Source organism: Lactuca serriola, chromosome 1 (genome assembly GCF_051521515.1).
Source record: "Lactuca serriola cultivar US96UC23 chromosome 1, Lser_US96UC23_V15, whole genome shotgun sequence".
NCBI lineage: Eukaryota > Viridiplantae > Streptophyta > Magnoliopsida > Asterales > Asteraceae > Lactuca > Lactuca serriola.
Window position 1 is genome coordinate 219,216,376 of NC_136408.1, and position 14,492 is coordinate 219,230,867.

Genomic DNA, 14,492 nt, shown 5'->3' on the forward strand with positions numbered 1-14,492 from the left:
CGATTTTATATAGCCGTTTGAATTTATAATGTCGTCCGAGTGTTAAAATTTTATGCGAAAATCATAATAATAATAATAATAATAATAATAATAATCAAAATATAATAATAATAATAATAATTAAAAAAGAATTAGAAACAACAGAAAAATAAAATAGGAAAAAAACAACAAAAGACAAAAAATTAAATTAAAGGGATGGAATTGAAAAAGGAAGATGGATACTTATAGAACCCTGAAATATTAAAATAGGGACAGAAATTTGTAACTAGAATCTTTTAGGGACCAAACCCATAAAAATCCGCTAAACTCAAGTACCAAGAATGTAATTTGGAGACACACGGTAGAAAATCGACAGCAACATGTATTGTTAATCAAGTTTGATGAAGTCACCTCGTAAGTCGTAACCGGATTAGATTCTCCTCATTCAAAAATCAACGCGACTCCAATTCCAAACTACAAACTCAAAATCTCAGTATGGGCCTACCGGAGATCGTCGACGTTGCTCGGAATTTCTCCGTCATCATCAGAGTTCAGGGCCCTGTAAGCTTCTAGTTCTACCTATTTTAAAGTCAAAACCCCCTTTCTCCGTAACCTCAAATTCTGAACTGTTTTTTTTCCCCTCATATTTGATTAAATTCAGGACCCAAAAGGACTGAAGATGAGAAAGCACGCTTTCCATCATTACATGTATGTTAATTGCACTTCAAACTGTTAATTCCGTAGTTACTTCGGCTCTTCATTCTTGTTCTATCGATTAATTCCTAATACGTTCCTGTAATTTTATGTTAATCGTAATTATCAGTTTTCTTCCAACTCTTAACTGCTTCGCCAAATCTATTCTATAATTAGTCAATCAATATCATAATCAGTTTTTGACCAACACTTAAACTGATAATTGCGACATCAATGATGCCACTGGTGATTTGAATTTGATCATGAGTAGTGATTACTGATAAATTAAACCTGAATTTGGTTTATTCCAACAAGAAGAAACTCCATTTCTATGTGTTTGGTGTTGGTTTGGAACAAACAAACCCTACTTTTTGATTTAACCCTTTTGATTATCCAAAGTTTTGATTCTACTTTTTGGTTATTGTAGCTCAGGGAAAACGACTCTTTCAGCATCTGGAGTGTTATTGCCTACTTCATTTAACGTTAGCAGTGAGTCAATGTCATTGGTTCTCACAGTTGCATCCATTATCGAACCATTTCTTTCATCAAAACATAGAGATCACATGTCTCAGGTCAAACATGAGTTGACTTTTCTTATAATTTTGGTATCATATGAGATATTGGTGTGTAAATCTGATTTTTTTTTTCTTTTTTGTTTATAAATTTGATCAGGTCAAACCGGAGTTGATTTCTGGTGCTCAGATAGATATATTTGTTGAGGTAAAAGATATAAATTACTTATACTACTATTTCTCTTTTTTAACTTGATGCAAAAAGAATAATTTAATCAAGAAAAAAAAAACAAGGCCTTAGTGCAGTTTTGTTTATTTGTTGATAATCTTTACACATGCAGGGGAATGCTAAAGGAACTCCTCATTGGATACCTGCTGAACTTATAACGTTGGTAGACATGTTTTTTTGCTTATACTTCTATTTGTTTTTTTTACTAAATTACCCCTTGGTGTTGCCAACAAAAGATTTACACTTTGACTTTTAAGGTCAAACAAAGTTAAATGCTAATTTGAATTCTCAAAAGATATATAGACGATGTATCATTTATTATACTCAAAGGTTGAAAAGACTATATCTTTTGTTTGGGAAAAGACAGCTGCAAGTTTTTATAGATAAATTGTGGAATCTTTTTTAAAAAACAATTAACTTTTTTTTTTTTTTTTTTGGATGAAGGTTGATATTCCAGGTTCATCTGTTGGTGTTGAATCTTTAGTAGGAGGGTCAATGGATCATGGGTGGGAAGTTGGTTGGTCTTTAGCCTCATATAATGATGCTCATCAACCGTATTTTGATTCTAAACAAAAAGAGGTATTTAATTTAACAAACATCATTTAAAATTTAAATACTATGAATCATGCAATGGAATTGTTGATTCCATTGAAACGAAAAAAAAAGTATGATTGTTTTGTGTGATAGAATGGAATGGATCATTCCTGAAAGAATGCGAATTAATGAAAAAGTCCTTTTTTTTTCAACAGAAAAGTCCCGATTATTTAACATTTTGCCCAAATTAACGAAAAAAATCCTCCTTTTTTTTTTAATAGGAAATGATAGAGTATGTGATTTTCTCAAAATAATGGGATTTTTTGTTCAAAAAAAAAAATAGGACTTTCTCAAAAAGTTTCCCAAAATAATGGGACTTTTCTGCATAAAACCCTTATTATTTATGTAAACCTCCAATGACTTCAATTTTTCTTTTTTGAAATTTCATGGGTTTAGTTAAATTATAGTTTTTTGTTTCTGAAAATAACTAGGAGATATATTATTACTAGAGTTAATTACACGAATAGTCCCTATGGTTTGGGGTAATTTGCACGTTTGGTCCCTAACTTATTTTTTAAATTCGGAAAGTCCCTACTGTTTGTTTTTGTTGTGCGTTTGGGTTTTAATGTGTGTTTATTATGCTAAAGTCTTCGATTGTTATTTTGGAATTTGGAATAAAAAATTGCAAGATAATCCATTTTAGTTTCCGTTATTTTAAAGACAATCTTTTTTTTTATTATTAATATAATTACAATTTTTAAAAATAACAAAAAAACTCTGATATCTATTCCAACTTTTTGGGGTTTACCGAGCTTTTACTATGTTTAATTTTTTAGTTTTTTTAAATAAAAGTTTGTTAGTTCTAATTATCTATTGTGTTCAGATGTAATATAAAAAATATTAATTGATTATTTCAGACTCAAAGATCTTCAATGCTGGAATCACAATCAACTGATCCAACTCTAATAGGAAATTTCGGGACTCGAATTGCAATACTCAAACTTTCCACAAAAACTTTTCAGGTGCTTTTAATTTTTCTTTCAGCAAATATATTTTGTGTAAAATATATTCTGTTATTTTGTTTTTGTTTTCAGTTGCATAAATCTGGAGAATTAGTGGAAAATGATTTTGTGTAGGATCTTCCAAACCTAAAGATATGTTCTCCAATTAAGAGAGGAGATCTTCTTCTAGCAATTGGTGCTCCTTTTGGTGTCTTGTCTCCTTCCCACTTCTCCAACAGGTCATTCAACAAATAGCAACCTACTTTCTTTTTCTTTATTTATTTATTTGTTAAGTCATTCTATAATATAAACAAGTTTATGAAAAGTTGAATCTTATAATGAACAAATAAATCAAAACTTTGATGGTTTTAGTAACAACTTTTAGACTCCAATCACCAAATTAAAAAATGAAATAAAAACATGTTGCTTTTATTGTAATTTGAGTAAATTACACGAATGGTCCCTATGGTTTGTGGTAATTTGCATGTTTGGTCCCTAACTTATTTTTTTTTAACTCAGAAGGTCCCTACTGTTTGTTTTTGTTGCGCGTTTAGTCTCTGTCTTACCTAAAAAGACTATTTTGCCCTTGATATTTTAATTTATTTAAATAAACACACCCCCAACCCCAATCCCATTTCCACCTCACCTTACCTACCCCACATTATTTAAATAAACTAAAAAATCAAGGGCAAAATAGTCTTTTTAGGTAAGACAGGGACCAAACTTGCAACAAAAACAAACTGTAGGGACCCTCTGAGTTAAAAAAACAAGTTAGGGACCAAACGTGCAAATTAACCCAAACCATAGGGACTATTCATGTAATTTACTCTTGTAATTTTGTCTCTTATTATTTTAAGATGATTGACAATTTGACATATTTACCCTTTGGTATTTGGAGCAGTATATCGGTTGGCTATGTTTCCAATTACTACCCTCCAAGTTCCTCTCACATATCATTGGTGATGGCAGATATTCGATGTCTTCCTGGTGAAAAACATTTATCTTTTTTATTTTTTAGTTGCATTAAAAAATTAAAATTGATTATATATATATATATATATATATATATATATATATATATATATATATAATTTTTTTCCAGGAATGGAAGGAAGTCCTGTTTTTGGAGAACAATCAGAGATAGTTGGCATGCTTACAAGGCCACTGAGGCAGAGGGGTAGTGGTGCTGAAGTTCAGGTAATATTTTTTTTTAAAAATTTTTTTTATAGAAAAAAAAAATACAATCAAAGCACAACGCCTTAATAAGAAAAAATTTGAAAGTTGAAATCTTGTTTTGATAACAGCTTGTGGTTCCATGGGAAGCCATTGTAACATCATGTACAAGATTTTTATCACCCAACACAAAAACCCCCTTAAAAAGCCACGTCATCCCTCCAAATCCGATAGAAAACGCCACGTCATCAATATGCCTTATAACAATCGGTGATGGTGTATGGGCATCCGGTGTTATACTCAACCACCATGGCCTTATTCTCACTAATGCTCACCTCCTTGAGCCATGGCGCTTCAAGAAACCTCATGAAAACCATAAAAACACAATTTCCAATATCTTTTTCACACATTCAAAAGAAGCTAAACAAGAAAGAGAATTCAATCAAAGGGTACAAGTTCGAGTGGATAATCGTGTTTGGTGTGATGCAAATGTGGTGTATGTTTGTAAAGGACCTTTGGATATTGCAATATTGAAGCTTGAGTTTGTGCCTCATAAGTTGCAACCGATTGTTATGGACTTTACTTGTCCCTTGATTGGATCCAAGGTTTATGTTGTTGGACATGGACTTTTTGGACCTCGTTGTGGTAAATATTTTTTTCTTGTAAATGCTTTTTTAATGTTTTTGCTCATAAAAACACCCCTTTTTGCCACAAAATTAGAATATTTCATTTTCTAGACAAGAATAAAAAAAATAGAAACATACTTATGTTGATTTGTTTGTTGTAACATTCTACTTTCAAAAATATCACGCGTTTATTGGACATAGTCGTGGTATGCATTATTTTTCATGACTTCTTTTTAAAGTTGAAGTTCATAAAAAGTATACTTTTGTCGCATGCACATTAGAATATTTCTTCTTTTTGTCAAAATTATAAAGTTAAATGCAAAACATAACAACGCATCCACTTATGACAATGTCATCCAAATACAAAACTATTTTCACTCTTTAATTAGGTAGATTTTTCAAAGTATAATGCCCAAATAAGAAAATAATTTAATGTACAATTCTACGATTGGGTAGGTTTTTAAAAGTACAATGTACTAATAGAAATAACTGAAATATTGTTACAGTGAAATAGATGAAACTACATAAGTGGATTCAGGAGTAGTTTAGAAATAGATTAGATTTGTTGTTCAAAAAAAAGATGAAAGCACATTGCTATTTTTTGCATTTACCACTAAAACGAAATATTTGTAATAGGAAGAAATGAAAGTAGGATGCTAGACTAATTACCAAACAAAATTACATTCCTATTCTCTTGCATTTTAAACCATTTATTCATATGAATTTTGCATCAGATTTTCTTCCATCAACTTGTGTGGGTGTGGTGGCAAAAGTAGTTAAAACTGGCGGAGATGGGGATATTCCGGCCATGATTGAAACAACTGCCGCCGTGCATCCTGGTGGTAGTGGTGGTGCTATTCTTAATTCAAATGGTCACATGATCAGTCTTGTTACAAGGTAACTAAACTAAATCAATCTACAGATTAATAAATTAGTAAGAAATTCATTTTATTGCATAAATTTTGAAGTTAATGAGTTTTTAATTTTTTTTTTTTTAACAGCAATGCTAAGCATGGTGGGGGGACAGTTATACCTCATTTAAACTTCAGCATTCCATGTGCAGCATTACAGCCTGTCTTCAACTTCTCAAAAGGTTCATTTTATTCATCATTACAACATTGAGTAGTTACATGAATGGTCCCTATGATTTAGGATAATTTGCTCGTTTGGTACCTAACTTATTTTTTTAATTCGGAAGGTCCCTACTGTTTGTTTTTGTTACGCGCTTGATCCCTGTCTTACCTAAAAAGTAAATTGTTAGGTAAGACATGAAAATGGGTTAGGTACCAAGCACGCAAATTACCTCAAACCATAGGGACCATTCGTGTAATTTACTCTAAAAAGAAAATGGGTCTCATTTGGTGTTTTCTTGCAGACATGAAAGATATATCAATCTTGAAAGATCTTGACAAACCAAATGAACAACTTTCTTCGGTTTGGGCATTGATGCCAGGACCAGCATTGCCCGACCCACTGCCCGGGCTGCCCGGAGACGAGAGAAAGGGTTCCAAATTTGCCAAATTTATAGCTAACAGACAAGAATTTCTTAAACAAGTATCGCCTCTTGACAACAAAGATGCTGATTCTTCAAAATATCTTCCCAGCAAATTGTGAAAGTATGATGTAATTTAATGCATACTAAGGCGTTTTTTTTTCTGATTTCTATCAAGTATTGTATGTATAAAGTGTTGACTGAATAAATAATAATGGTTAAATAAAGTTTAAAAAATTAACGATTGAGGAAATAGAATGGAAAATTATAGAGTAGTGTTGACTGAATAAATAATAATGGTTAAATAAAGTTTAAAAAATTATAGAGTAGTGTTGACTGAATAAATAATAATGGAAAATTATAGAGTAAATTACTGAATCGTCCTTATGGTCTGGTCAAAATTGCACGTTTGGTCTCTAACTTTCTTTTTGCACTCGGATCGTCCCTGTGGTTTGATTTTGTTGCGTTTTTTGTCCCTTACATACATAAACATAGGGACCAAATGTGTAATTTTGACCAAACCATAAGGACAAAAAACACAACAAAAACAAACCATAGGGACGATCCGAATGCAAAAAAAAGTTAGGGACCAAACGTGCAGTTTTGACTAAACCAAAGGGACGATTTCAGCAATTTACTCAAAATTATATAAAGGCAAATTTCTAAAAGTTATGACTATGGTGTTCTGATTAAATGTTGTTTGTATGAGTTGTAGTTTGGATAAACGAGATATATTAAGAGAAGGAAAGAGACTATAAATAAGGAAAAATCTGTAAAAGGTTATAATTTAATTGGGAAAGGTCTCAATTTCTAACTTTTCCCTTTTTTTTGTATTAAACAGAATAAAAATACTAATGTATACATCAACTAGTTGTGAGACCCATGTGTTATATGGGTTAATTTAGAAAAAATATATAAATGTCAAAATATGTGAGAACTTTGAATTTATAAGAAAATAAAAAAGATTAAATTATTATAATAAAAATGTTTTTTATTTTTTAAAGTTAAACAAATACTAATTTAAATAAATAAAAGAACTAATAAGCTTTAATTTTGAGAAATTTGAAATTAGAAGTTAAGTTCATTAATGAAATTGATATCCATTTATTGCAAGTATTAAATTAAAATATTATGTTGAATTAAATAAAATAGAAAAAATCATAAAATGAAATGTGGAAAATAATTAATTCAAAATAATTACAAAATGACATTTGACAAATTAAATGAAAATGTGACATATGGCAAAAAAAAACATTCATTTATTAGAAAGGATGAATTAAATATGTCTCATCGAATTAGGACAGTTCACTATTTGGATAAAATCGAATTCTCCAATTGGACAATTTGGATCGGACTATTTGGTTCGGATATTCGGATATTTGGATTGGTTTTTAACAAAACCGAATTATTATTTTGGATTTTGGATTGGTTTTGGTTTATAAAATAAAAACCGAATAGTCCAAAAAAAACCAAATTGCAATTTATTATTTTGTTTTTTTAATATATATCTTTAATAATTTATAAATTTACTAAATTATTTTTTTAGTATATTAAAAATTTTCATCTATTATAATACTTTAATATATACTGCTTATAAAAAAAATTGTCTATAAAGTAGTAAATTGTAATATATTTTTCTTGATAGTTATTTATAAGTTTTAATTCACAACTAATTAAACAATATTTTTTAGTTTATATTATAAGGTAAGTTAATATTAAAGTTATATATTTGTTGAAATGTCTTAATTTTTGTAAACCGAATCGTAAAAAACCGATCCAACCGAATTATAATTTGGTTGGATCGGATCGGATTTGAATTTAGTTTGGACTATTTGGATCTACGTTTTGAAAACCGAAATTAATTTGGATTCACTTGATCGAATCGGATTAAACCGATCCATCCAAACGAACACCCCTACATCGAATATATTGTTGTAAATATATCAATTTTTGCATGTCACAACTTACAAACGTGAAATTGATCGTGAAGTTTATGAGATCTTAAGAGGGGATAAGATTTTCATCGTTTTAAGTAAATGTTTTGATTGCATCCTCTCATAACTCTTAAGGTTGCCATTTGATTAAAAAAAATATAGAAGGAAAACTATTCCATTATGATGACCTAGGTACATTGAACCCAACTCACACAAATTTTATTATTTGTTTTTAGGTTTTTTATTCCATGTGGGTTTATTTTAACTAAGGTTTTATGCATATATATTAATAGTTAGATATCATCTTAAAAATCCAACATCATCTCAATAAAATTTAAGAAAGTACCAAATCCATAATATATATATATATATATATATATATATATATATATATATATATATATATATATATATATATATATAATATAATATAATATTGGCATACTTCATATTCAGTCTCTACTCTTCATTTCTAATCTCTTTTGATTTCGTATTTGAGATCATAGATCATTTGTATCCGAATTTTGTTTTAAATCTTGGTGATGCTTATGATTATCCAAACTTTAAATCTATGAACTATGCTATCAATAGCGTGCTATAGCGGTGTTATGGCGACGCTATAGCGTTTTGCGGTGATACTAAACCGCTATTTTAAATTAGCGTTTATGAATAGCAGCGACGATATTATTGGTGCTATTAACCGCTATTTACTACGAACCCCATTAGCGTTATAGTGACGTTACACCCATTTTTACAATTTCGTACACATTGGGCTACTTTGACAAAGAAAAAACCGATTGTGGGCTATTTCAATATTAAATCTTTAATTTTTTAATTAGTCCACTGTAACATCCCGGAACTCAGGTATATCTTTTCGATCCTTTTCTTTCCTCAAGTTGTCAAAGTTGGTCCTTGAAAAGAATGTGTGGCATTTGAGTACGTTGGGCGTAATGGGGAGTACGTTGCGCGTACTCATGAGCGTGTTCTTGACGCGAAGGCTACCCAGTATGCTGGGCGTACCATAGTGTACGCTGTACGTACTAGGTTCAAATTGTAACCCTAATTGTGGGGGTGAGCCCTATATAAGGAACATATTGGCCTCATTTTTAGCCACCATTTCCAGAGAGTAAAACCCTAAGAGTGCTAAACCCTCGTTCTAGAGCTTGTGGGTGTGTGGTTGAGCTTGATAGTGTTCTTGTGTGCTTTTGAAGTGAAGAATGTGCCATTGAAGAAGCTAGAGTTGGAGTGCAAGCCTTGGATCTGAGCTTTCCAGAGGTTGGAGCATCAGTTAGAGGTAAAAAGCTTGAAGCTTTCTTAACCTTTTTGGATTTGTGCATTATGGACCATTTCTAGGGTTTATGTCCTGAAGGTGGAGACTTTTTGAGTAAAGGAGCTCCATAGACCTTGATCTGCCCCATTTCAATGTATATTGTGTTATAGATCCATAAAAACCCAATCTTGGACGTTAAGAGTGAACCATGCATGAGTTATGAGCTTCTTAAGGAAGGAAGTTGTGTGATTTGGGTGTTGGTGACCTTTACAACCATGCAAAGGCTTAAAGTCACCAACTTTATGGATTGAGATACTTTAGAGTGACCAAATCTGGGATATGAGCTTATGTCTTAACCGATTAAGAACAAAATCATGAAGATTGTGAAAACTGGGTGTACGCTGGGCGTAATCCCAATACGCGCAGCGTAGGGGTCGAGTGTCCCCGATTCTGTATAGCATCTGAGTACGCCAAGCGTACAGAGTTGTTACGCGTCGCGTACTCCTTAGGGTTGACTTTTAGGGTTTAGTCAACAAGTGGACTTTTGGACCATTGGAGGGGTAGAATGGTCTTTTACCCTTTTGAGAGAGCATAGGAAGGGATTAGTTTAGCCTTTGAGAGCCATTATTAATTAGAGATAATTTATGTATGTGATTAGGCGGAGGCTAGATCAGTGTTTTGAGTTCGAGATCATTCGAGTTTACCCGAGGTGAGTCTTCTCACTATACATTACCTAGGGTGGTATCTATATGTGGACCGGAAGGTCATATGTGTTGTTTGAGATTATGTGTATTGTGATTATATATACTATGTGTTATTTTGACCGGACCGGAGGGTCCAACGATTTACGAGACCAGAGGGTTCTCAACCAGACCGGACCGGAGGGTCCAACGAGCTAGACCGGACCAGAGAGTCCAACGAGCTACGGGACTGGAGGGTCCTGCTGAGACACACTGACCAGAGGGTCGTACAGAGTATAGCCTTGAGTGGCGAATTGTTGTATGTGGTATTTTAGGTAACTCACTAAGCATTCTTGCTTACCCTGTTATGTGTTATGTGTTTCAGGTACCCCAGAGGATTGCAGGAAGGCACCGGCGTGATTGTACACACACTCGAGATATGGAGCTATGTTTGTGGATCTTGGATTTGAATAATTGTTTTGAAAACTTGTTGTTGATTTTAAGAATTAATGTTGATACATGTGTTTTATGAGTATTTTGCTCATTTTGAAGGAAGCTTTGAAGATTGAAGGTGCTTAGCTTGGAAGGAAGGTCATAGATCCAGAATCTCTCCACTTGTTGCAATCTCTTTGAGGTATCAAGTTCATACCTTGACTTGTAGATGATTAGATCTCCTTATAGTTTGTTTTATTATGCTTTTAGCTCCTTTTTGGGTTGTTTGAGGAGTTAAGTCGTTTTGTGGGGTTGCTGTATTAGATATGAGCTTCATATGGTCTCCTTTAGAAAAAAGGTGCAAGCTTTATGAGATTATTAGTCACATGTATGCATTAAGTCCCTTATCTTCACATGGCTGGGCATGACTGCCCTTTCAGCCCTATCGACCGGTAAACCGGGGACTATCTCCCCCACTGTCACTAGCACATAACATCATATCATACTAGTACATAAGCATAACGCAGGTGGTAGCAACCCTAGATGAATATCACAGAGACAATCATCTAATCATACTACTCCTACTAGTGGGCCGACATTGTGGCCGTAGACCCACTGCTACTGGAAGGTAACTCACCTCGAAAGTAGCTGCTGAAAATCTGTTTGCTGAGCGCCTGACTGCTGAACCGGTAATCCTCCAGCTATAAATCATGAACATAGATTAGACACTGATAAATACCCTTAGGTCAAATGACTGACCCTCCCCTGGTCCAAGGTCAACTCCTTGGTCAAAGTCAACTTCCAGTTGACTGGACTTGCCGAGTCATGGCATAGTCTCCTTCTTCTTCTCTTAAGCTTCAAACTTCCTTCATAAGGCCAAAATCACTCACAAGGACAAAAAGGGGCTAGGGTTTCACTCTTCAGCTCTCTGGAAGCGTTAGGGACAAATGAGGCCAAGTTAAAGCGTTTAAATAGGGTGCAAACACCCAGATTAGGGTTTTTGCCCAAACAGGGTCTACTCGCCGAGTCCAAAGTTCAGTCCCCGCGTCTTATCCCACTCCTACTCGGTGAGTTGGTCCATCAACTCGTCGAGTCCAAGGCAAAAATGCATTATTTTAAAAAATGTTAATTACAAGGAGTACGTACCGGGAACCAGGTGCTACAGCCTCCCTTGTCCCTAACACTTCCAGAGAGCTGTAGAGCGAAACCCTAGCCCCCATATTGTCCTTGTGAGTGATTTTTGGCTTTGTGAAGGAAGTTTGGAGCTTAAGAGAAGAAGAAGGAGGTTGAAGAGTGCAAGGAGGGGAGTAGATCCGAATTCTACACTGTGAGAAGCTTCCATTCAGGTAGAAAAGTCCCTACCTTGATCACTAGTTCATTAGATCCCCTTTTTGTCCCTAATTGGTGGTTTTCAAGCCCTAACACCTCAAACTCCATGTGTTTATGCTCTATGTTATGAAAGGACTTCAAATCTAGACCTTATGGACGTCTTAGAAGTGTAAAGTCTCTATGGCTGAAGTGATTAAGGTGCCTATTGAGTGTATGACCTCATAAAGAGCTTGGAATTGCCTTTTGGAGCTCATAGGGCCATGCATGCACGTAAAGTTTGCAACTTTACGTGATAATCATGCCCTAGGAATATAGATATATGGTTTGGAACCGTTGCATGTCTCAGATTTGGTCTGTATGAGAAAAAGGGCTGAAGGGACTCGGTGAGTTCCAAGGTGGACTCGGCGAGTTCTATGAAGATGGTCTTAGACTCGAAGAGTTGGATGAACAACTCGGCGAGTCCTATGAAGATTGCCTGGAACTCGACGAGTTGTTCTTCAAACTCGACGAGTCATATGAACTGTTACTGAGTTAAGAAGGGTTTAAGTGCAGAAGGTCCAGCCCTTCGCAGCTGCACGCGAAATTAGCAATTTAACGTGTAGCAATAGTCCTAGAAACCCAAATCCTCAAGATGGATGCTCTGGTGAGGATTTGGAAGCGAGTAGGAGATCTACTCGTGGGACTCGACGAGTTGTTCTCGGACTCGGCGAGTCGGATCGCGAGTTGGTCTAATCGTCCTAAGTAGTGAGTTAGGGGTGACTTAGTGAGTGGGAAGAGAGACTTGATGAGTTAGTACTGGATAGTAGGAGAGGGACTCGGCGAGTCTGTGCCATGACTCGGCGAGTCCAGTCAACTGGAAGTTTACTTTGACCAAGGAGTTGACCTTGGACCAGGGGTAGGTCAGTCATTTGACCTAAGGGTATTTATGAGTGACTAATCTATGTTTATGGATTTATAGCCGGAGGATTACCGGTTCAGCAGTCAAACATCTAGCAAGCAGACTTTCAGCAGCTACTTTTCGAGGTGAGTTACCTTCCAGTAGCAGTGGGTCTACGACCACAATGCCGGCCCACCAGTAGGAGTTGTATGTTAGATGATTGTCTTTATGATATCATCTAGGTTTGCTACTACCTGATATGTTATATGTGATAATAGTAGAGTTTGGTTGTTAGGACCGAAGGGTAGGTCAGGCACCCCATATATGTTTGACAGTATGTGATGATATGTTTGTATGTTGGCATGATATGTATTATGTGATAGTGGTAGTAGGAGGGGAATAGTCCCCAAGTTCGGTTGCTAGGACCGAAGGGTAGTTCAGACACCCCAGATATGTCTGATAGTATGTTTATGTTATGATATATGTGATAGTAGCAGTAGGGGGTGAAATAGTCCCCGAGGGTCGGTTGTTAGGACCGACGGGTAGGTCAGCACCCCAGAATGGCTTGACATGGGTAGGTCAGCACCCCAAAATGGCTTGACACGGGTAGGACGGCACCCCAGAATGGCCGCATGGGTAGGTCGGCACCCCAGAATGGCCGTACCGGGTAGGTCGGGCACCCCAGAATTGCCTGGCAGTATGCATGTTATGTGATTGTATGGTATGTGGCACAATGAGGGAACTCACTAAGCTTCGTGCTTATAGTTTATAGTTTTGGTTTCAGGTACCTCTTCGGCGAAGGGGAAGGAGTTGGCGCGGTAGCGACACATCATACACACATCTTGTTTTCCGCACTATGAGATTATTCTGGGATTTGTACTCTGACACTATGGTTGATTTTATGTTTTGGTTTTCAGACTCGAAATATGTTTAAAGAAATGATATGATCGAATGTTGTTTATTTTCTAATGTTTTGCAAAGTATTTAATTAAAAATGAAATTTTTGGACTTGAAAATTGGGTCGTTACATATGTGGTATTTTGGGGAACTCACTAAGCTATGTTCTTACGATTTTCAGTTTATGTTTCAGGTACTTCTAGTTTCCAAGAAAAATGACTCAGGATGATTGCAGAACACATACCATCTCGTTCTGCTTTTTGGTGTTTTACTCTATTGTTATGATGTTTGATACATTACTTTTGTTCGATGATGTTTTTAAAAATACTTGGTTTTATTAAATAAAAAATAAAAAATTTGGATCATATTTTTATGATGTTTCAAATATACTGCTATACAATTAGATATAATGTCTAGTATGTTTTAGTCTGTTGAAAATAAATCACTTTTATAAATTTAAAACATAAACAAATATTTAATATGCAAATCAAAACGTTACACGAATAAAACATATCATTGGAGATTGAAACATATTTAGTACATCATGTATGTGTTTTGGCATGTAATATGAAGGTTAGGATGAACATATACGCATCCAAATTACAGATTTAAAAAGTAATTGTATACGAATTATCGAAGTTTATTTTGATATTGTTACCTAACAATGTTTTGTTTCGTTTTTAATAAATTGAACAAAATTAAAGTAAGGGCATCCCTAGTTTTACCGGAGATTAAAGGAAGAATTATAATCTTCCAAATGCCAACGTGTCGATCTGTTTCCACATAACTCAAGGTTAATAAAATAAAATAAAGAAATATATAAAAAGGTAATTC

At 34.4% G+C, this 14,492-nt stretch overlaps 1 protein-coding gene across 2 annotated transcripts; it reads left to right on the plus strand.

The window, feature by feature from the left end:
• Window positions 1-376: 376 nt before the first annotated feature.
• Window positions 377-6,476, plus strand: DEG15 (protease-like protein). Of its 2 annotated transcripts, XM_078997834.1 has the most exons (14): window positions 377-540; window positions 641-687; window positions 1,100-1,244; window positions 1,345-1,392; window positions 1,526-1,576; window positions 1,858-1,992; window positions 2,865-2,969; window positions 3,084-3,187; window positions 3,850-3,935; window positions 4,051-4,145; window positions 4,253-4,766; window positions 5,482-5,644; window positions 5,749-5,840; window positions 6,123-6,476. In XM_078997834.1, exons 1-14 carry the CDS (start codon window positions 475-477, stop codon window positions 6,359-6,361), a joined length of 1,890 nt encoding a protein of 629 aa, XP_078853960.1. In that variant the 5' UTR covers window positions 377-474; the 3' UTR covers window positions 6,362-6,476. The 2 variants fall into 2 exon arrangements, with proteins under 2 accessions (XP_078853960.1, XP_078853964.1); XM_078997838.1 differs by lacking the exon at window positions 641-687 and having other exon boundaries at window positions 396-540.
• The last annotated feature ends 8,016 nt before the right edge of the window (window positions 6,477-14,492 follow it).

Excerpts from the sequence above, each read along its gene's own strand:
- DEG15 (XM_078997834.1), top strand. The coding sequence starts at position 475 with ATGGGCCTACCGGAGATCGTCGACGTTGCTCGGAATTTCTCCGTCATC. Across the intron at positions 1,245-1,344 it reads ATAGAGATCACATGTCTCAG|GTCAAACCGGAGTTGATTTC; the intron begins GTCAAACATGAG and ends AAATTTGATCAG. Across the intron at positions 5,841-6,122 it reads TGTCTTCAACTTCTCAAAAG|ACATGAAAGATATATCAATC; the intron begins GTTCATTTTATT and ends GTTTTCTTGCAG.